General features: G+C 41.6%; 1 protein-coding gene across 2 annotated transcripts in view; it reads left to right on the top strand.

Annotated features, from left to right (window-relative positions):
- LOC146798087 (cytochrome P450 2G1-like) overlaps positions 1-24,547 on the top strand; it is a 299,091-nt gene that overhangs the window by 143,499 nt on the left and 131,045 nt on the right. For both annotated transcript variants that reach the window (XM_085625307.1, XM_085625306.1), the window contains exon 4: positions 19,073-19,233. In XM_085625307.1, coding sequence (XP_085481433.1) covers positions 19,073-19,233 — 161 coding nt within the window. The remainder of the gene's footprint in view (positions 1-19,072; positions 19,234-24,547) is intronic.

The raw sequence follows: 24,547 nt of genomic DNA, 5'->3' as shown, positions 1-24,547 counted from the left end.
ACTGGCCGCAAAAACATGCCAGGTGAAGTGGAAATATCAGCACACACCCTAAAGTGTGCTGTGAGTGTGGTGGCGATTTACTCACAGTATCTCCGTTTGAGAATACCTGAAAACAAAAGGTAAGTTAGTAAGAAAGAAAACATACAACAGTGGTAAACATGCATCTCGGATTGAATGCATGCACCTTTGTGCTAGTAGCCGGTGGTCTAATGCCAGTAGCATAGTGGACATGCACGAACACTAGAAAGAACTTGCGTGGCTACAATGTGCCCCAATGTGTAGATATACGCGGGGAATCCTTAAGTGGATGGGTATAAGGTGAGTCAATAGCGTAGTATCTTGGGGCACATGGTGCTCATAATCTCTATTGACTATCAGTAACGTGCGTGTGTTTGGTGCAACAAAATCTTGCATCTCACACACTCTATTGTGTTTGTGAATGGTAACGCTTGTGATGGCTAGTACAAACTCTTAGCGACATACACGTGCAAGTTCTTTGGGGAAGGGGACAAGTTACCTCGTTTTTCCTCGCTCTCTTTGTGTTCTCTTTTGAAATTACAGCGCACAGCTGTGAGAGCCAATTTATTATTTTTTATCCATATACAGACGCTTGGCTGTACTCTGTATCAATTTTCTCACATGACTCGTTCCATCTACAACTCTTAAGACACCATGGCTGAAAACGCAGGACTCACGTTCACAGATGAGGATGTAAGCAACATCTTAGCAGCATCCCCACTACTAGCAGACTTTAACGTGGCACAAACCATCTCACAAAGTGCCGACTGGGAAAACTTGTCCGAGAAAAAAAGAACACGAATCAGAACAATACTACACGGGGTCATACTAACTGAATATTTACGATCTAACACGGCCCCAAAGGGCCTCATAGTAACAAATGCGCCACAAATTTTTTGGGATGATACAGCATTCCGTAGAGACTGGGCACAAATTGCATGGCATTGCACCAGAGATTGGATTATCCTTATAATTCAAACAGCAAAAAGACTCTCGGATGCCATTCTGATAGACATCCAGGCAACAGAACAGCATTTCAAGACTACACTGATTTCATACAAAAAAAGATTAGAGGAAGTCAACAAAGAGATTGCAGACTATAAAGAAGAACTTACACAGTCCAAAATTCAACAATTTCAAAAAGATCTAAAGAAATTCTCATTTGTCAAAACATATCCATATTCCGATTCAGATTATAAAGCGCCAACAAGATCAACCCATTCCACATCATCGGAAGAGGGGTCATCAGTACGCAGCGGCGGCAGCAGTGACAGTTCTGGATCAGACAAAAGTTACTACAGAAACAAACAACGTGGAAGAGGTAGAGGAAGAAACACACAGTGGCAACAACCATGGCCCAACACATATCCAGGAATGTTACCCAACTATCAGGCTCCTTTTCCACCTATGACTCAACCCATGTTCTATGGATGGAACCCCCAATTTCAACAACCGCCACCCCAATTCGGCAACCCTAGTCAACGGTTTCCTTTTTTAGGATCAGGCCAGAGGGGACGAGGAAGACGCCCACGGAGAGGCCAAGTCCATTGGGAGGACAACGAGCACCCGAGCGCCAACACACGCAGCAGGACAAAGGAACCACAACCGGGAACAAGCACAAGTAGAGTTTAATAACTAACCTCTCAGACCACACTCTCACAACAGCAGAAGAAGAGGTACTGAATAGAGGGCTAGGTTTTTCACCCACAGCCAGACTCGATAAATTCAAACTGCATTGTGAATTATCAGAATTTTTTCGTAAACTCAAACTCAAACCATTCTTTGAAAATTTACCATCAAACGACAGTCAACAAGACGAAATGGGCGACACCACCCTTAAACTAAAATCAACATTCATTCCTCCACCCCACACAACACCAGCGGAACTCATCGCCTTCGAACAAGCAATATACAAAGGTGTTGAGAATACCCATGAGAATCAAGTATTCAGCAACACCTCAGCTCAACAGTTCAACGCCATAAGAAGTCTCAAAAACAACAGAGAAATTATCATAAAACCAGCAGATAAAGGCGGAGGCATAGTTATACAAAACAAGAATGCTTACCACTTGGAATGCACACGCCTTCTAGACGATCCAAAGAACTACAGAATTCTGGACGAAGATCCTACTGACAAACTAAAAACCAAAATTGACATCTTGGTGCATGAAGCAGAATCCAATGGTGATATCAGCAAACAAGAAGCATCCTTCCTTACCTCAGGTGGCAAAACTACTCCATATTTCTACACCATTCCAAAAATCCATAAAAATAAAACACCACCTCCTGGTAGACCAATCGTTTCAGGTATAGGTTCACTACTCGAACCCCTGTCCCGCTTTTGCGACTTCTATTTGCAACCACTGGTTCAATCCACACCTGCCTACTTAAAAGATTCCAAAGACATACTGAACCAAATCAATAATCTTGAGTTCAACCCTACTACATCTATCCTTGTAAGCCTGGACATAGAAAGCCTATACACCAGCCTTCCCCAAGATGACACCCTCGAGGTTATTCGCACTTCCCTCGACAAAACGACCTGGGTTTACAATACCCCTAAATCCTTCATAATGGCATGTGCTGAAATAGCACTCAAAGACAATTTCTTTGAATATGAAGGCACCCTTTTTCTCCAACAGTATGGTACATATGGGAAGCACTTTTGCTCCTAGTGTAGCGGGTCTGTATGTGGCTAATTTTGAAGATTTATATATCTTTAACCATGAATCACCATATATTCAGGACATTACTTTCTACAAGAGGTACATCGATGATGTATTCCTGATTTGGACAAGCGACACCCAAAGACTCGGTGATTTCTTAAAATGGATAAACACACTTGATCCTAATTTACGTTTCACTCACACTACAAGCAGTGCCAACATCACTTTCTTGGACCTGGAGATTGAAGCAAGAAACGGGGTACTTTTGACAAAAACTCACTTCAAACCAACGGCCAAAAATTCCCTTTTACATTTCCAAAGTTTTCATCCAAGGCCACTGAGGGACAATTTACCGTTTGGCCAGTACCTCAGACTGCGCCGAAATTGCAGCGAAATAAAAGAGTTTAAAAGACAATCAGAAGAATTGACAACAAAACTACAAAACCGTGGATACCCTAACAGAATTATCCAAAGAGCGCAAAAAGAGCCAGGAACCAAAACCGAGACAGCCTTTTGGAACCCAAAGCTGATACGATGACATCAATACCGCTCACATGCGTAACTACCTATAATTCCATTTCGAACAAAGTAGCTAAACTCATTCAAAGTAATTGGAAAATGGTAACTTCAGGCAAACTGCAATGGGACAAACCTCTATTCTCCTATAAAAGGTCTTACAACCTTAAAGACAGTCTTGTATCCACCAGACCAAAAAAGGTCCCAAATGTCCCCAACACAGTACGGAATGCATGGGGATTACCAGAAGTGACAGGCCACTACCCATGTGGCAACTGCAGCATTTGCCATCTTACTCAACCAACAAAAACCCTACATCTCGAACAAGGCAAAACCTGGACCATCATGAAACATACAAATTGTAATTCGGCAAATGTAATCTATCTCATCACATGCCCCTGCAAATTACAATATGTCGGGATGACTAGCAGAAAAGTCAAAATCAGAATCTGCGAACATCGCAGCAACATCCGTTGCAAACGCAGCACGACAAAGCTCACAGAACATTTTCTAACCAAGGGACATACCACCAACGACATGTCCTGGGTTATAATTGAACAACTTTCCAAGAGCGTTTGTTCGAAAAGGAACAACGTTGGGTCTACAGACTCTCAACCCACATCTCAGGACTAAACGACAACGTACCCTGGAATAGCATACATCGTTCATAAATATCAATGCGTGTCACATAGACAACCACAGTTTAAACTACACGTTCCCTAATAGTTGAACATATATGTGCAACTTAATTACCATCCCAGACATATGATCAACCTCAATGACAGTTGCTTGTCGCTACTGAAACCCCATCTCCCGCTCACACGACCCCATGTGGACGTCATTTCTGCCCTTCCGCACTAGGACTACTGTGCCCATACTATCTGTGCACAGCGACCACTTGATATTTAAAGTAAATACACACAAGGCTTTATACCTTATAATACTTTACAACATACATTATAGGTTAGAATACCCTTCTCTCTTGATCCTCATTCTTCCATACCATTTAGAGCCATCCCCTAAAAAAACTTTATTAAGACTCTTGAGCACACTACTCACAGGGAGGCACCAAGTTCATTTTTCTACACTTTACTAGTCTTCTGTATACACAGAATGACATAAATCTTACACCGACTTACATCGCAGCGATACTACAGAATTACCTCTGTTCCTTAATCAAATCATTCTGGGTTCTCCTTTCATACCATCTGAGCCAAAAACTTTATTAAACCGCTTGAGCACACTACTCATAGGAAACACCCAGTCTATTTCCCAACACGGCATTATTCTTCTAAACATACAGGATCATTTGCACTACAACGGTACTACACAACTACCTCTGTTCCATAACCTAATCGTACCGGATTCTCCTTGTAACTATTTTCTTTTTTTATTGCACGCAAACGCATGCGCAGCAATTACCCGTTACAGTCACCCCGTTCTAGTCTTCCAAGGCCGTCCACGTGACACTCCGCCTTCTTCCGCTTCCTTCTTAGCCCCCTCCTACCAACAGTACGGGACTCACCAAGCGGACCTGATCGGCATACTAGGTACTTCGGACCTTAATCTCCTGACAAACGTGAGTACTAGGCTTCAATCACGCTGACCTACTCGCTACCCTGGCACTCGACACAAGCCCAGACGAGCAGGAGAGGCTGATGCATACACAGTTACTGACCCCGTGGACTCTCATTCAGCCTAACCTTAAGATCCACACATCGCCATTCCCTCTCTATTTTCATTAGGGTCATGAGGGGATTTTGCCACGCCAATCGGTCATCAGAGGCATAACCACCTCGATATCCAAGTGAGATCGCTTTTCCATCTTACATGTTGTTTGTCTTCCATGTTGTTGTCTGTGTGTTAATCGTCACGATACTTTGCAATTAAGACGCAACGCGCCACAATTCAATCAATCAGAATGATATGCACGCGTATGTCGCTAAGAGTTTGTACTAGCCATCACAAGCGTTACCATTCACAAACACAATAGAGTGTGTGAGATGCAAGATTTTGTTGCACCAAACACACGCACGTTACTGATAGTCAATAGAGATTATGAGCACCATGTGCCCCAAGATACTACGCTATTGACTCACCTTATACCCATCCACTTAAGGATTCCCCGTGTATATCTACACATTGGGGCACATTGTAGCCACGCAAGTTCTTTCTAGTGTTCGTGCATGTCCACTATGCTACTGGCATTAGACCACCGGCTACTAGCACAAAGGTGCATGCATTCAATCCGAGATGCATGTTTACCACTGTTGTATGTTTTCTTTCTTACTAACTTACCTTTTGTTTTTAGGTATTCTCAAACGGAGATGCTGTGAGTAAATCGCCACCACACTCACAGCACACTTTAGGGTGTGTGCTGATATTTCCACTTCACCTGGCATGTTTTTGCGGCCAGTCACGATTTCTTTTTTGGTCCTGAAGAAAGCCTCTGGAACTAACTAGTAGGCTGAAACTAGTAGACCTTATTCGTAAGGGATACTAAGGAAAATAAAATTCCTAACCAGTGATCCCGCATAATTTTTAACATTTGTCCTGGGACCCTTCTAATACATTTTTCTCAAAAGGGTATCTCTCTGAGACATTTTTAACCTATAGCCACACCTCACATAGTATGTCACTCTCTGCTCAACTTCACCAATCCTGCTCCGCTGTAACTCAGGCGTCGTAGCACAGCTGGAGTGTACTAGGCAATCCAGCTGGGCCCCAATGATGAAGCATGCCACCTACTAGGTAGGTGGGTGAGGGGTTTTTTCTACAACAGTTGTGCATTCCTTAATTTTTTAATTTTCCAATAAGGTGATAGCGCACAACGCCTGCTTGAAATCATCAAAAACTTGTCCATTTTGTTTTTCTAAAGTTCTTTGGGGAAGGGGACAAGTTACCTCGTTTTTCCTCGCTCTCTTTGTGTTCTCTTTTTTTTTTTTTTTTTTTACAAAATCAATTGACCAAATCAATGTTTATGCTAATATAAAAGATTATAAATGAAAAATGTTGTTTAAAATGGCCAAATAACATACCTTAGTATAAAATCATCCAGGATCAGTATGAAAATAAACATTGATGAATTCATAGAAAATCTTATACTCAAATTTGACCCTTGGCACATATTCCAGGACTATGGACAAAAATGATTCTCCATATGTTACAAAATGTATGTGCTTGTGGGTAACCAATCTTTTTTGTATGCTATAAAAAATGATGACAAGCTTCATTTGGCACCCAATAAAATCTACTCTGATTTCACTGAACAAAATGAAGATTCCTATTACAAAAGTGAGTATCACTATGCCTTTCTTCTCCATCCTACATACTAGGTATATGTATGCATCCGCAGAAGCATGGGCACATCTTCTCGTTCAACGCCACAAAAAAACTTATATGAACTTCCTCAACACATCAGAATTGCTATTCCACTCCTCAACTACAGCAAGAAGCTGAGGACCTGGCTGTTGAACAAGGAGTATCGCTGGGCCCACACTTCTGCTCCAGTGCCTGGATGCACTCATTTGTGATATGCTGCGACATACAAATCCACCTAACATAACATAACAACATAACATAACTTGACATAACAATTGAAGCACCACATGGTTTTATATTGAAAACAAGCAATAAACTATTTTTATTCTTGAATTTTGGGAGCAAACAGAGGTCTTGATTTAGTTGTATAGACACTTTTAGGGGTGAGAAAAATATTGTATGCCTCCTCCACTGGTGACATTTTCTTAATTAAAAAAGCACATGGTTCATGTGTGTGACTCAAATGCAGCACTCCTATACTTGGGAACTGGCCAGTCTGTTGTGAAAATGTATCATAAGTAGGTCACCCATCACTGACAATGTCTTGGGTGAAACATATTTTCAAAGCTAACCAGCAATACCAGGCAGATGTCTTTAAATTTTACAAATCCAGGGGGCTGATGAGACTCTGCTCTTTGGTGAGGAAGGTGACTCTGACTGGTGCTTGGACCCCTGACTAGAACTCGGGTTTCACCGACCTCTTAGGGCCGCTTTGAGCTGGTCGAATGACAGAAGCACAACAATCCTCCTGGGTCTAGTGATACCATACCCTTGGTAGGAAAGGTAGTTCTCACCCCTGCCAGGAGCCCTAGCCCAGAGAACAATGCCCTAGGCAACCTCTCTGTTAAGCTGGTCAGATTGAAGGAGCACAAGACTCCTCCCTAGTCTGGCAGAAACATACTCCGAGTGGGGAAGGTAGCTCTGGATCTTGTCAAGATCCCTGTACCATGAGACCAGGCCACAGGCATCCTTGTGAGCTTTACGGAGCTTCCAAGGTCATCTTGTCAGAATGCAATGCTCTAGAATAGCACAAGACTCCTCTCCAGTCTGATTGCAACCTGCCCTGGACAAGGAAGGTGGTTTTGGACAGTGTCTGAAGTCCTGGCACAGGGGTCCAATTCCCAGGCAGACACACATGATTCAATGACCTGACACTTTTTTAAGCAGACCACACCCTGTCCCTTCTTGTTACTGCCAGCCCTGTAAGTCAGCCCTTCATGTCCATGGTTGCTGCCCACTCCCTTGGAAAGAATACATTATATTTCTGATTGATTGCTATTGAGTGCTGGGCAGCTATTGGTGTTTTTCTGTGATTTATTTGATAAGTTCCTTCATTAGGCTCATATCACTTTCATGGTGTGTGGGTTTTTATTAAATGTTTCTATTTGTTTAATTCAGTCTTCCAGATCATGAAAGTTCATAATTTTAGGCACTCTGCTGTATACCTTTCTTTCAAGGTTTCTGTTTCTATTTCCATGTTGTCATTAGAGAAATGTTCTTTTTCAGCAGAAGTTTGAGTCTCTACTTTTTTGTTCTTTACGTCCAGTCTCATCTTTAATGTGTTTGCTGCTCTTTTTTTACTAAGGTATGAAAACTATAGTATATTGATGGTTTACTGATAGCAAAAGCTGATTGTCTAGTGTCATTTTGTGCTATTTCAATGAACACCTCAAGCTCATTGTGATACTCTAACTTTCGTTGCCAATTTAAGGTCAAAGCAACTACATAACACTGTAGTTTTTCTTTTGTTATTCCATTGGTGCATTTGGGATAGCGGCAACCGCTAAAATGAATTTCAGCCTCCTTATCACATTTTGAAAAACATCATTTTTAAACAGAATACTTTGTTTATTTGAGATATGTTTTAACTTCTCATTATATCTCAAAATATATTGCAATTATAGTTGTTTTTGGAATATTTCCTTCAGGTGAACCTTCTTGTTAAAGCCAGCTTTCAAATCACAGGGTTTAACAGTAACATCATAGACATCTTCATTTGATGATGATAAAAATGTAAGCCTTTCAGAGAGATCATTGTCATCTTAATTTTCATGTTTCATGGATTGTGTACATGGTGATTGTTTGTGATTCATTTCACTCTTGAAATTAGTACTGTTGGAGAAGGGTGTAGAGTCAACAAAATCAATACAGAGGTTAATGATTTGTGGTAAAAAACATACCTCTTTTCACCACCTTAACTTTTTTTTCAATCGAGGAAGTACCCCGTCTAGATTTTCTCATTTGTTTTGCCAAACAAATATTTCATTCCGAGATAGTTACCAGCACAGACACTTGGAGGTAAATCACACTAGGACAAAGAATAGGTAAAGAAGGCATAGTTACTCCCATCTTCACTCACGCTTCATTGAATTTCTTCTCTTTGACTTTAAGAGCATTGAGCAGAAATCACGTCATAACAACACCAACGTCTGGCCTTTGCCATTCTTCATGTACCCTGGATCTTCTGTGCCACACCAGTTCTATGTTAACTGCTAGGTGCAGTGCTGAGAATTACACTAAACCCACATCATAGAGAGAGGCATGGGGAGAGATGACCACTGCAGCCAGGGCAATCCCCAGGAAGAGCCAGGTTTTGCATCCAAAGCTACTGTCACTTACTACGGCACGTGGCCAAGCACACTTTGCAGCCAAGTATAACCACACCAGCCATTAGAACATCTCCATATCCCAAAGTTATATAGCTGATTTCACAAATTCCCTTACCTACATTGTTTCAACATGCCAGAGGCTGTTCTGCTTTGAGACCTGCTGTGGATATTGGTACAGCTCAGTGTATTGCAGCCTTTTAGTAGATCACCTATCACATTTTTCCATAGTCATTATTATAATCATCTTATTCCTGTGCAAATTATGCTGCCACCACAAATCTCTACACTATGGAATACCTACAACTTTCACTTTAACAAATTACTACAAGGCTTTGTGGCTGGTATTTGAAGATCCTTTTGTAAAAAGGAAAAGGCGCTAGTTTATACCCTCGTCTTTTGCACAAACTTTGTCCAGGTGGTTCTTCCAATTTATGGTATTTGGTATGCTCCCTCCCTGGACTGGGGCTCACATCATGATCTTAGATTTTGTATGATTTATCCTAATCTTGCCCTTGGTGAATTAACTTTCCATTGTGACCGATTATGCCTCAGAGCATTCTGTGTCAGTGCGAAGAGAATGGAGTCATCAGCATAAAATAATAATATGATGTTAATTTAATCCATCTGTGGGATATTTTATTAGCATACAGGTTAAACAGCAGAGAGCTGAGGAGGCACCCATGTCCCTATATTCTGTGAAAATATGCAGTTTCTCTATCTCTAGGTGCTAAATCTTTCCTGGGCCATCGAGAGAGAGAGTGCAAATGTTTTTATGACTTCCTGAAGGGTAAGTCATAGCTGTAGTGTTGTGTGCCTTACAGAGTACAGAACTCCTATATAACCTAATGGACTCTGTAGTTTAGTGATGTAAGTGATTGAGTGTGGTTAATAATGATTCATGCTGAGGTACACAGTAATTGGGCAGTCAACGGTTATACTTAGAGAAATAAACATATTTAAACCGAGCTCCGTGTGTGTCGTAGTGCTTTTACATGCTACCGAGCTTGGGAGGATGCTACATCATGGGAAGATAGAGGATCAGTGAACCCTGCATACTGATGAGTCAAGACTGCTCTGCTGGACAGTTTGCTGAAGTCCAACAAACTGCTTGTGCATGTCAAGTGGGCCTCAGTTGAAGTATCATCAGTTGGCGTATGTGGAATCAAAGTGCTACTCCAGCTAGTGCGAGACTTTCGAAGAAAGTAAAGGTCACATAAGCTTCATTGATTGTAGATCAGAGAATTGCTAATACAACCAAGATAAGAAATGCGATGCCATAACAGAGAGCCATCATTCATACAGTACCATAACGTTAAAGGCAGTGTCAACCAGATACAGAAAGCACAACAAGCGGTGATAATACATTGCAAAATATTGCTGTGTTTAGAACTGGATAAAAGCAAAGAAGCATTAAAAGGGAGCAGCAACCAGTTGCAAAAAGAGCAACAAGCAATGACAGCCATGTGCAAGAGCACACTGTGAGTGGAAGTAGATGAGTAACGAAGAGCTAAGAGGCAAAGATCAACCAAGTGTGAGAAAGAACAAAGAAATGTCAAGTGTGGTGCACCTCTATACATGAAACTTACATTTACTTACAAAATCTCTAGAGTAAAGAGAGTCATCTGACCTCAGTGCCAGGTGCAGCCACCCAGACAAACACCAGGGGGCTGTGCTTAAGGAGCTATCTATACCTGAAGAAGCACCCACTGGAGCTGCCAGGTGGGGGCTCATTCCAATTCCAAAAGTCTTGAACAATTAAAATCTCCTATGGCTGAGGAGGTTGTGGCTAGCACGTTACAAGGCCTTAGTGATGGTATGAATGAAACTGAGCCTGATGGACAGCGGACAAGGTCAGAGAGAACTCCACTCTCAATGTCAGTTAGTTTCACAACTGGTCACACAACCGCTGCTTTTTAAAACCACTGTCTACCTTTGATGTTGCCAAGAAGCAGAATATTGGCGCAATATGTGCTGCCTTGATCAGAACATTTTGAAGATTTCATTGATGTGCTGGAAGAAGTAGATGACAAAAAGATCACCAAATATTCAAACAATATGGCAGGCATGGGGTAAAACAAGTGATAAAGAAGATACCCAGCAGTGAAGAGACTTCGTACAGCCACCTCAAATAAGCATTGAACATCAAATTCAATCCGATGTAGAAGGTTGAATACGAAAGGTACATTTTCAACCAAGAAAGACAGAGAGTTGGAGAAACGTTTGATGAATTTGTTAAACATTTTAAATGCTCATTAAGCACTGTAGGTTCAACAAATTCAATGATGAAGAAGCCATCCCTCTTAGAGTCATAGATGGTTGTATGATTGATTCCTTCAGAAGCTGAATGCTGAGAGAAATGCTCAGTCTGGAGTGTGTGCTTCTGGTGGCCATAGCTGAAGAATGTGCTGACAAACAGATAGCTGACATGGAGGCTGGAAGAGCCCAGATAGAATCACTGTTAAAAGTAAAAAGCAAGAAAATACATAATGCAGAAGGCCACAAGTTAATGATTTAAGGGAAAAAGAAGTAATGTTTTCGATGTGGATTTTCTTTTCCACATGCATGTAAATGTCCCTCCGTTGGGCAGATATGTAAAGGCTGTGGGAAAGAGAACTATATGGTAATGGTTTGCAAAGTGAAGAAAAGAGCAAGTGCAACACGTCGAGTAAACAAAATGGATGCCAGAAAGGCCCAGAAGCATTCCAATCATATCCACTGAAGTAAATGGCAACATCAGTTGAAGCAAGTATAAACTGAAAGAGGCCAATTGCCATTGAATTCTTTGCCAAGAGGTTCTTCGACATCACTGTCGAACAACAGTGACGAAGATGGATGTGCGATATGAATGCTGACTACTGAAAGGTGTGCACATGTAGGGTTAGCTTCCTGTAAGAAAGTGTACAAGTGGAAAAAAGATTGACAAGTAAAGTCATGAAATTCATTTGAACAGTGTCCCAAAATCAAACTAAAGGATAATGGTTGGCTATGTCCCATTTATCATAAACAGTCGTGCATCGATAAATATCATGCCAGATGAAAAGTACGATGAACTGTCTCCAGTGCCATGTCATACACCATCAAAAACTAAGTTTTATACGTGGGCAGCCTCAATACCACTGCAAAATCAAGGTTCCTTTATGGCGGCCATAAAGCATAAAAAGACAAAGATACAATTCATGTCCTTTAAGGCACTTCGCCAAGTGCCTGCTTACTCAATTTTGGCACTGATGCTGATATGGGACTAATTTCTGTGACATACAATGTGTATGCTCATCACGACATAGTAAATCAGTTTCCATCGTTGATTCAGGGATTAGCAAAACGTAAGACAATAAAAGTGCAGGTTCACATAAATGAGAACCTTCATCTCATTGCTCAGTGACAAGAGCAGCTTCACATAAATGAGGACATTCATCACTTTGCTCAGCGACATTGTTGAGTTGCATTTCATCTACAAGAAGCTGTTGAAAATGAAATTGAGACCTTAATGAAACATGATATCATTGAGCGCTCTACTACCCCGATGCCATGGGTGTCCCCCATTGTCGTGGTCCCTTAAAATGGACAGTGGGGGGTCTGTGCAAATCTGTTTTGACATGCGTCAAGCAAATGAGGCAATTAAAAGGGAACAACATCCAGGTCCGCACATTGCTGATATGATTACCCAGTTGAATAGTGCCAAAGTCTTTACTCACTTTGATCTAAACAAAGGATATCATCAGCTCAAATTGGAAGAAAATTGCAGGTACATTACTCCCTTTTGAACCCATGTTGGTATGTTCGGATACAAAAGATTGCATTCCTGAGTGTCTTTAGCTGTTGAACTTTTCCAAGATGTCATTTGTAGCATTATACAGCCTGTCACACATGCTTTCAATTACAGTGATGATATATTGGTGTTTGGAGCCAATCAAAAGGAACATGATAGATCCCTTGTACAAGTATGCCATCTACTTGCAAGGTTACCTTAAATGCTCACAAGGGCGAGTTTCATAAAACAAAGCTTAATTTCATTGGGCACATTTTCTCAGATGGAGGAATGACTCCAGATTCAGCCAAAGTTCAGGCTTTGTCATTCACCTCTCCATCACAAGATGTAATGATGTTGCGTTAGTTTCTTGGTATGGCCAGCTAATCCTCCTGGTACATCCATAACTTTTCCACTGTGAGTACCCTATTGAGAGAGTTAATGGACAGGAATTTTAATTTCAATGGTCAGAGGAGTATGATCAAAGGTCTATCAAACATGCTATTGATAATGCTACTGGAATGGCTTACTTTGATCCGAAATTGCACACAGAGATTGTTGTAGATGCCAGTCTAGTGGGTTTAGGCGCGATTCTTGCTCAACATAGTAGACATGCAAATGGTCGAAGGCGTATTGTGGCTTATGCCAGTCGAAGTTTGTAGCAAACCAAGTGATCCTAGTCACAGCCTGAAAAAAAAAATCTAGCTGATGTGTGGGCTTGTGAGCATTTTTATGTGTTGCTGTATGGGAAACCTTTCACGATTGTTTATTTATTTTGAAAGTCTTATATAGCGCGAACAAGATCCTTGCGGATATCAGAGCGCTTTACATAACGACAACTGTTAGTTGGAACAAACAATAGTGTGCAGATAACACTCATATAAAAACAACATTGGGAGCAGGAAATAGTAGGAGGATTAGTCAGGTAGTGTATTTTAACCAGGCTCTAAAGAGCTTGGGGCATGGATGGCATTTGTTCATGTAAATTTTGCCATGAGCAAAGCTTTAACTTCTTTTTTGAACGATACGGAAGAGTCATTCAGTCTGGTTTCAGGGGGAAGAGAGTTCCATATTTTGGGCGCCATACCTGAGAAGGATCGTGTATAGGTTTTCTTCTTGTTGAACCTTTGTGGTTTCAGTAGAAGTTTTCCAGCATTTCTAGAGGACCTTAGACCACCAGAGATAGTAAGTTTCTTCGCGAAATAGCTGGGATTGTTGTGATGTAGGGCTTTATGAGTAATGCACGCAATTTTTAGATGGATTCTAGCTTCAAATGGTAACCAGTTCAGGGCTTTAAGGTCCGGGGAAATGTGAGCACTTCTTTTCGAGCCAGTGATGAGTCTAGCTGCCGCGTTGATAGTTGCTCGTAGTGGGGCTGTAGCAACTTTTGGGAGGCCACATAAGGAGACACTTCCGTACTCGACATGAGGGATAACTAGAGCTTATTACAGACCTTCAAGCCCTGCTGTAGGAGTCTGGCTCTGTATATGGTATGCCACTATGTGGTCATACCCTGCAAGAGTCCAGGTGTTCCTCAAAAGCGTACAGGTCTCAATTTTAAACCCAAATTATTCTATTAGTGGTAGAGTGGCAAGCAGCCTTAGGCCTAACACAGAGGAGTGTAAGACATTTATCGAACAACATTGACCAATAATGGACACGCAACTCGAAAAGGAGATCCACCTCAGTTTTAGAAAAATAGGCTTTGTTTTTACTTTATTTTAAGACCAAGAATTTTGCAATAAGGTAAATTAGTTCTCAACTAAAAATACTTTTCACTATCAAAAGTTGCAATTTCTGAACAGTTCAAAGTTATCCTATGGAGGAAAACAACAATGATGTTAAGCAGGTAAGTTTGCAGCTAACAGTTCCAGGCTTCGGGACCAAAGGTCAGCAAGGGGCAAGGGTCAGGTGAGTACCAAAACTGCACCACCAGCGGCACAGGGGCAGCCGGGTGCAGAAGTCAAAATCAGAGTTCGGCCCAATACGTTTCAATGGAGACTAGGGGTGCTCAAAGCCACACTGCTTGCAGATAAGTAAACCGGCTGCAGGTGCCAGTCTTTTGCAGTTAGATCAAGCACAGGTGGGAACAAATCAGCACTAAATATACACCATCATCAATCCAGGGGCAGCCGGGTGTGGGGTGCAAAATTCCGCATCAGGCGCAATGCTTTCCAATGGAGATTCTGCATTCAACAATCAGGCTGCAGGTGTTGCACTGGAGGTTGCAGGATGGAGGCCAATGACAGCAGAGGTAAGTAGAGATGTAAAGGGTCATAGGAGCACTGTCAATTCAGCTCACCAAGGTGCAGGGGCTTCAGATGCAGGGGTGCCTTTAGACGTCTGAGTCTTCTTACCGGAGCCGGTCGCAGTCAGGGGGAGCCTCTGGATTCAGGCTGCAGGCATTGTCGCGGAGTCTGGGAGGGGTCAGCCAATTCTGGACTTGAGGTCAGCATCGCTGGAGAACCTGTTCTGGGTCAGTGGGCAACCTGGACACGGGCAGTAGGTTTAGGGCACAGAGTGGGCAGGACTCGCAGATCCAAAGGACACCAGAGTCCTTTGTGTTGGATTCTTGGGGACAGAACTGCTCTCCTCATGAGTTCTGGTCTTTTTAAAAGTTCAGGCAGTCTTCCTTGGGTTTTTAGATGTCGCTGGCTGCAGGACAAGCATAATCTTCCTGCAGGGTCTTGGAAGCTGGAGACAGGCCAGTGGGGCTCGGGCCAAGTCAGTCATTGTCTTCAGGCTTCACTACATGGCGTCTTCTTCATCCTTCTTCTTAGGTTGCAGGTAACCAGTTTCTTTGGCTGGGGGAGCCACCTAAATACTAAATTTAGGGGGCATTTTAGGGTAGTAGCAGGTAGGGCCAATGTGCATCTTACCTGGGTAGACCACACCCGCTGTTATGCAACCCTCCTATGGGAGTGGGCATAGACCTAGACCTCATTGGAGGAGTCCCCTCATATTCACGATGGAGGGGACTGAAAATTGTGCCTAGCTTTGCCTCATCCACCTGAGGGGTTGATTTGGGAAAGGTGGGCACACCTTCTAGCCTTTCTGAGCTTTCCCACCACTTTCCCTGCCCAAAGTGGGTGTGTAAACCGGGGGCTGCCATCTGCTGCTAGCAGTAGAGACTGGGGGTCGCATTACAAAAGTGGCATGCCTTTGAAGCTTCCGCTTCAAACACTGGGCCCATCCTGGGGGTAGGAGGTGTGACACCTCTTCCTAGGTTGTGCAGTGTTTCTTGTCCTAGAGAGTGGAGTATAGTGGTGAATGCTGGATTGATGTTCCAGTCACCCAGTAGAACTTGTGGAACCATTGTGTTGTCTCATTCTTTGTTGGATCGTTGAAGTGCTATTGTTGTCAGTTGCGGCAGAGTTGTTGACTCATTAACACTGCTGTGCAGTACCTTTATGAGATCAATAAACCTTTACATTGATTAAACTGTATTTGTAGCCTCTAACTACAAAGAGGATCTCCATCCAGGGTTCCGGAAACATATCTGAGGGTGGCAGGCTCCCTAAAGCCAGTCAGAGCCCATACCATGGTCAGTAGGTTTTCAAGGGCCGAGTGCCGTCTGAATACATCTCACAAAAAATCCCACACTGGCATCAATTTAGGTTTATTGTGAGAAGTAGTTTGATACGAACTACTCCTATATTCAGTGAAGCAATCATGGTAGTGGGGGACTCGAGCTGTCGAGTTTCCATCCCATGTACTCTCTATGGCTTCACTGGCACTTACAAGATTAAGGAATAGACTCCAATATTGAAGGGACATATGTGCTCATGCAGATATGCCCACACCTGGGATATAATGCGCCCTGCCTTAGGGCTGGTAAGGCCTGGTAGAGGGGTGATTTACCTATATCTTAGGCAGTGCTAGATGGCATGGCACACAAGTTGTGTGCCATGTCAACTTTGTCATTTTTTCTGCACCAGGCAATGCATGCTGCAGTGGCAGTCTGCATGGCCTAGGTGAGGTTGCCGTTGGTGACCCTCTTCAATCCCAATGCCCTTGCTACCTAGGTACCCTTTACTAGGGAGTTACAGGGAGCCAGAAGGGCCAATTAGGGAATAGTTTTTAGGGTAGAAGCACTGGCACAGGGAGACCTGATTTGTAGGGACCGTATGCACAGCAATCGAAACCACATCAATGTCCAGGCAAAACGTGGGGGGTAACCATGTCAAAAGAGACACTTTCTCACAATTCCTTAATATTTTTAGCAATTCAGAGGCCAAGATGCCCCTTTGTTTTGAAAGGTGGGGTTTGCGACTGCAAGAGTATGACTACACCATTGTGCACCAACCGGGAAAAGATCAAAACCCCGCTGATTCCTTTTCTCAAGTGCCCATCCAGTGTCAAGATACACCTTCTAAAATGTCCAAGGCCTATTTTAATTTCACTGTGTAGTTGAGTACCCCTGCAGCTATACCTGTGGAGCAAATAGGTGCTGCTACCAATGCTGATAGAAACATGCTTGTACTCAAAGACATTATCATGTATCAATTCTGGAGAACATACGCTCAACTTCTTGATAGTAACAGTGAATACCAGAAATTCAAAAATGTGCGTGATGAACTGTCCATTACTCAAGTAAGGATTATCTTGTGAGGATCGAAAATTGTCATTTCTGAAGTTCTTAGGCAACAACTCATTGGAGTGGCGCATGAGGGACATTGTGGAATTGTTGCCACTATGCGAGCCCTGAGGGATCGTGTCTGATTTCCTCATCTTTATCTGAGTTGAAAGAGAACTTCAGGCTTCTCATTTGAGTAATTCCCTATCCATTTAACATGTCAGATTTTCCAAAACATATCTGGGGAAAACTTGAATTGAGTTTTTGGGACTCCTTAACCATGATTGAGTAATTGAAAGACTAGAAGGCCTTTTGAAACCTGTGGTGTTCCATCAATTTTACATTCTGACAATGACCCACCTTTCAACAGTTGGGAATTTACAGACATTTAAGCTCATTTAAATGTCAAGCATCAGAAAAGCACACCTTTGTGGCCACAGGCTAATGGCATTGCTGAACATTTTATCAGCACTCTTAAAAAGGCTGTACAGTGTGCCCTACTGAAAGGACTTGAGTGCAAATCAATTCTTAACTCTACCCTTTGTTCAGACAGGTGTACTCCCTATTCTACAACTGGTGAGAGTCCGGCCACTCTGAAGTTTGGGAGAGCTTTGGACACCAAGCTGCCTCAGTGGAACAATTAAAGAACAGCTGATGCCAAGAAAGTTTGACTCACTAATTCTTATCACAAGTCCAGCATTTACATTTATGCATACAAGCGTGGTTGTGGTCAGGGTACTACATTTTGAACAGGAGATGGGGTCCTTATCAGACAGGGGCAAACATGAAAATCTGATGCTCCCTTCAATGCTGAACCTTTGCATAGTGTAACTAGTAAAGGACACATGGCGATTTCTCACCATTATGGAAAGTCCATTACAAGAGTTTTTTTCACATTTTAAGTACTTACCTCGGAGTCGGTCATTTCCTGTCATTCAGAGTGAGAGTCCATCACCAGAAGACTAGGAGACTAAAAGGTGTATAGGAAGTTGGATTAGACAATTTTCCTTTCTCGTCAAAGAGAATAAGCAAACATATATTCCATGGATCGGATAAAGAGCCATCGTTTATTAGGAGAATGGTGGACCACCAACCTTGAAATAATTTATAATAATAGGGATGTATACATTTTGGCTCCAGAGTGTTGTTGTTCTAATATGATAACTGCTGAAATCATATACTTTGTGATGGGTCCTTTGAGATCTCTGAAATTTTTGTCTTCCTGGAAAGATTATGTCATATTCATATCAGTGTTCTTTCACATGGTCTTAATTGAATTACTTCATCATACACTTCCTGTGGGTCTTTATCAAGCTCTGAGACATAGTGAGAGATCCAAACTTTAGCTGGAATGGTAGTAGTTATATCTTTTTGAGAATGCCTAATTACTTTGCTGCCAATGTTCAGAATGAGTGGGTGTAATTCCAGTGGCAGACCTTCAAGCCTCTAATTTTCTATGTATGTGGATATCATGTTTTGCAGAACATTGTTGGCTAATACATTTTCAATATGTGAACCCATTTGTGTTTAATTGTTATGATCCAGTGTGATTCAAGTATATCATTTTATAATAAAGTCTCTCAATAAAGAAAGTAACAATATTTCATTTTCCTCCTAGAATCACCCTTTGACCCAACCCTTTTCCTCACCTATGGAGTCTCCAATGTGACCTGTTCGATTATGTTTGGAAATCGTTTTGACTATGAAGACCAAGCCTTTGTCACACTACTTAACCTGATAAATGAAAGCACCAAACTTATTAGCTCTGTTTGGGGACAGGTACATCATGTGTTTTTCCATTTCATTTTGTTTACCATATTACATTTGATCACTCTGATTTCACCCCTGACCAAAATTGTACAGGAGAATTTTGAAGATTCGATAAAGAGACACCGTCACAAATGAAGGTTGCAACGGGATGTTCCATTTTTTCTTTCTTAATAAGTTTGGGCCTGATTTTTAGTTTTACAGAGAGAGTGTACTCCTCCACAAATGTGTTGGGGTACCCTATCTGCCAGACTGATGGTTTGTTTACTCTGTGATGTGCAGAAACCTTTTGCGTATGACCCAAAAATTTGAGACCAACGGTATAAGTACATCAGAATGCACATACTATTTAGAGCAGATGGTCTGATGTATTTTTTACTATTCTGGATCACTAGGGAAAGCTGGTGGTCCTGAACAGAAACAAATTAAAATGACACCCACACTCTAGGAGAAAACAACTCCCATGGTGTCAGTGTCATTAGTATTTTGTTTTTCTAAAAGAAACCCCTGCTTTGGGAATTTGTTTGTGAAAAAACGTTTACTGAGTTGTCACATGAAACATGTCAACCTCTCAGCAAACTTTCACTTCCTTCGGAGGAGTCCCATGGTGAAGTCTCCTTTGAAAGCACTGAAATCTCCGCAGGGCCAGCACAAATCTCTAAATATGGTAGGCGGTAATCTAGTCAAGGAGGCAACAGTAATAATCTCAGTCACCCTGACGGGTCGCCTGCCAAAATGTAAGACAGGTCCTTTCTGCACCTGTTGCGTAATTTGTACATAACTTGGGGAAAAGATCCTTTGAAATGGAAATGCAGTTTTATCAAATTATAATTCTGGTCATAAATTTTGAAAGCTTTCAATAAAGGTCTGACTAGTATGCTTAGGAGTGTCCAAATGTGGTTTGCTTTGTGTTATAAAGTAGCTGGAGTCTTGTTGAATGGATTTGTGGAATGTTTCTATGTCTGGTGGCAACATGTCTTAGTGTTATGTAGAGTCTAAGAGAGTGGGAGTACTGCCAAAAACTGGTGATTATCTTAAGCCACCAAATTTCTGATTTCCCACCCGTTTAGATGTGGTTTCAAATGGCGAACCCTCATCCAGATCTGCCATTAGAAATTCTTGACCTGGTGGTCTACCACTGGAATGTCAAATAGGAGTGGAGGTTACCCAGGCCTATTTGTGGTGGACTGACATTACTGCCTTTTCTTCCGGGCACCGACATTTAAGATATGGCATTACCAAGAAAGAAAATGTTCAAATATCTCAGATATACAAGGGGGAAAATCCTGTGCATCAAGGAAATGTGTAATTTTGGATGAACCAACAATCTCTTTTCAGTGTTTTTTGTTTCGAAGCAAATGAGTATGCTCAACAATCTAATGTAACAGGGTGGTCTCTTCGGCATTAAACAGCAATGAAAATGTGTATGCTGTACTGGCAGATGCACATCAAATACAGACATCTTTGACAGGAAGGCTTGCATTTTTTAAATTGTGAAAGTCATCCACAGGTAGGGCAGAGAAACACAGAGATCCCACACAGGAAGGCTGGCAAGTATAAAAATGGTGAAGGTCGTCCGCAGGTAGGGTAGAGACCAAGACTTCTGCAAACCCACCAGGCTGCTAATTAAATTTGAAATTGAATGTGTGGAACATTGTTGAAGTGTTTGCAGAATGTGTAGGCAACTTTTAGTTTTATGGATCTGAGCTTTTGTTGTTGGTTAAAAATAATCTATACATGTCACTTTAAGATAATACTCACTTATTGACTTGCACATTATTTTCATATGCTTTTCTGATTTTAAACTTTGTATCTATGCATATGTCTTTAAATGATTATTTTTTAAATTTCAGAAATGTAATATTTTATGAGAAGTTTGTACATATAAACATTGTTGATGTTCTTTGCAGTGTGTGGTGGTTTTGTGTTGATCTCGTTGAAACTGTGTTAAATGTTTACGTATTCTACATGCTATTTATATAGTAGGTAGTATGTTATTTTGTTTCTGAAAAGTTGTTTGATATTGTGTATCATATGTTTGTGGAGTTAGAAGTTTGCTCTAAGGTTTGCAATGAGTTATTAGGTGAAAATATTGAATTTCATGTTTTACCCTTTTTCTAGGTAGTTGCTATCAACAAAGTATTCAACCTTAACACCCTTTTCATTGTAGTGATTTTGTGGATATATAACCAAATGGACAACCACATTATCAATGACAATAATAATATAGCAACATAGCTGACATTGCAGTGTCATCATAATTGACCATTTATTATGGCTAGTAAAGGTATAATTTTTCCTACATAAACATTGCCTTTTAGGAATTTGATACTTTATATAGAATTGCAAGGAACCTCAACCCTGCCTGAGCTGGCATACATGCACTTTGGTGAAAGCTTGCTATGTGATTTTCTGTCCAGTACTAACAGGTCATCAGACTGCATGATGCTTCTATAGATAGCACTATGGGGCATATTTACAGGAAAGGGTTGAAAAAAACAAGAAAGCTAACGACACGCTTCATCACTTTAGAAACACAGGGCTACACCATATTTACAAGAACATGGTGCAGCCCTGGGATTTCCCATGTGCTGTTGCTAAATTTAGCTGCTTAGTGCCAACGCAGTCACTCTTGCACCATAGTGCAAGGGTGCCTGTGTTGAGAGGTGTGATTGTTTATGTGCAGGAAAGTGTCACTTCCTGTACATAAACAATATTTAAATGGAGTTTTGTTACTTCTATGTGTTCTGCTTAATGCAGCACACATAGAAGTTGCAAATCGTCATCTTTAGAAATTATTTTTATGTTGGGGAAGGGACACCTTCATGCACATAAACTATCAATGGCCTTTTGTTGTTTCTATGTATGTTGCACAATGCAGCACACATGGAAACAGCACAAATGAGGAGAAAATAAACATTTCTCCTCGTTGCACCCTATTAAGACCAGATTTTCCCCGGTCTTAATTTTGGCCCTGCCCCATATTTACACCACCCTTGTAAATATGGGGACGCGTCAAAATCAATGGGTGTTGCGGTGTAATGCCCAAAGCAACACCCATTAACCTCCTCTTTCATGCTAAGTGTGGCATAATAGGGTGCCTTACTGAGAAGGCAGCGTTAAGCCACTTTAAGTGGTTTAACGCTGCATTGTAAATAAGGTGAAGCCCCTATCGCCACCACAACATCTTTAAAAGTGACATTGTGGTGGCAATAGGGGCTTATAAATAGGCCCCTAAGACTCTTCCTTGTACCCTGATTCCAGATTCCAGACATCCCCTTGCTGAATGCCCAAGATCGTGGAAACAAAGTGGTGCTGCTGAGCAACTGCCAGTGTCTTTCTCTGCTGTCTGTCACATAAAGAAAACATAATGTTAGCTGCTTATCCTCATCATCTCCTTTGCCTGAGAACAAAGTCCTGGCATTGGATATTTGCATTCTAAAAAAGAAAAAAGTGTAGCACTCTCTAATCAAGTCAGTGACTTCGGCTCCCAGACCTAATAATAACCTTGAAGAGTTCATACTGCAGAATGTCTCCCCTTTTGCCTTTTTCAGGGTGTCAACTTTGAAATTAGTGGATCTGGTTACATATTTGAAAATCTGATTGTAATTGAGTCATCACGCTTCACAGTTTCACACAGTCCCACTAATGCATATTAGGCTTCCAATTTCTCTACCCTTATACACGATAACTCTCTCACCTATACAATAACTCTCACTCTTTTGCCCATTTAGCAGTCCATTGACTGAATGAATGACTCACTGACTGACTCCCTCACTCTTCTTTCACCACTCAATCATACATTCACCATCCTTCTACCCTCTCACACTCACTCAGTAATCCTCCAATTCACCTTCTCTACCAGGATCCCCTCAGGTGCATGTAGTTGATGACATATAGGTTTTCGTAGTTGTTGAGCAGGGATTTGTCAGATTATCAGTCTTGAAACATGGCTTAGTCTGGGTCATCAGAGGGGCAGTCTTTCTTTAAAGGTGGTGGTTGTAGGCACTTATGGACCCTTAAGATGTTCATTTTAAATTTGGGATGAACACTAAAGATGGCATTGCCCTAATATTTCTGGAAATCTGCCATCACATCTAATGTACATGGAATGACAAGTGGAATGAAGGTGCAGGAATACTGAAAACAGTCTGCTGGAATGCTAGTAACTATTGGAGATCCTTGAAATCCCATTGGTGTAGATCGTGAGGTACATCCGGACTAGGTACAAGGCTGTGAACTCTAGTGTTTAGAAGAAAATATTTTCAGGGAAAAGATGCCCACTGGTGCTTGTAGCAGCTGAGACCTTAAACTCCTGCTCCTTGCCTCAACCTCTTGACGTTTTCATGCTCTGTGTGCCAGTTGACTAGTGATAATCTGAAAACTGCAGTTTATCTTCTTAGCAGCTTATTTATTGAAGAAAGAGTGGCTTCTCAGACTTTGTACATGTACTACTTCAGCCTGGCTACCCTATACCATGCCCTTTCACACAAGATTATCGCTTGTGTGGATTTGTGTGTCCTGCTGTCAACTGGAATGGCTTTTTTCCCTTTCTTATATCTCAAGGAAAGTGTCATATGAATAGTAGAAAGCCCAGTATAAAAGGCCAACTGTACCAGCTGATCAATGAAAAGGTTCCCTTGATCCTAAGACTGTGGGGCATGGAAATCAAGATATGAACAGGTGTGAAGGGGTCTAAAAAGGATTTATTTGGATCCAACAAGCAGATGATAGCTACATTGCTGGATCCCATCCCTCATTTTCATACTATTTCACTCTGTTAATTTAGCAACAGGGTGAGTGTTTCTAAGGCAATGTACTGATCTTTTGACACAAGTACAATCTGCCCTTATATAGGTACACAGATGGCCCTCAATTTCATTTTACAATAATTTGAGTTATGCCATTTACCGTGAGGTGAGTTAGTACACGTTTCGATTTGGTGACAAGTGGGAGGAGAGGAGAGCTGTCTTTGATGGATCTAAAGCATCTTATCCCAGGTACGATTGGAGGAGGTTTGGCTAAGCAGAGCAATGACGTTGCTACTGCGGGATTATAGAGCAGATGGCGAGAGCAGAGCTGGATTCCTTTCAGCCCAATTTTAACTAGCAGGCATTTAACGTGAGAAATGTCATCGGTTGAGCACGATTGTGGCAGCCATTTTGAAATGGGATCATCATTTGAAGGCACATTGAAATTATCAACAGCCATTTTGAATTGAGATTATCCATTTCATAATTGGCGGCCACTTTGGACCAAGATCAAAGATTTCACAGTATCAGCAGCAATTTTAAATTTGGAAACAAAAATTTGTGGCTTGATTTAT

Source organism: Triturus cristatus, chromosome 9 (genome assembly GCF_964204655.1).
Source record: "Triturus cristatus chromosome 9, aTriCri1.1, whole genome shotgun sequence".
Taxonomy (NCBI): Eukaryota; Metazoa; Chordata; class Amphibia; order Caudata; family Salamandridae; genus Triturus; species Triturus cristatus.
The sequence above is the reverse complement of the archived record's forward strand: the minus strand, read 5'-3'. Positions and strand labels throughout refer to the sequence as shown.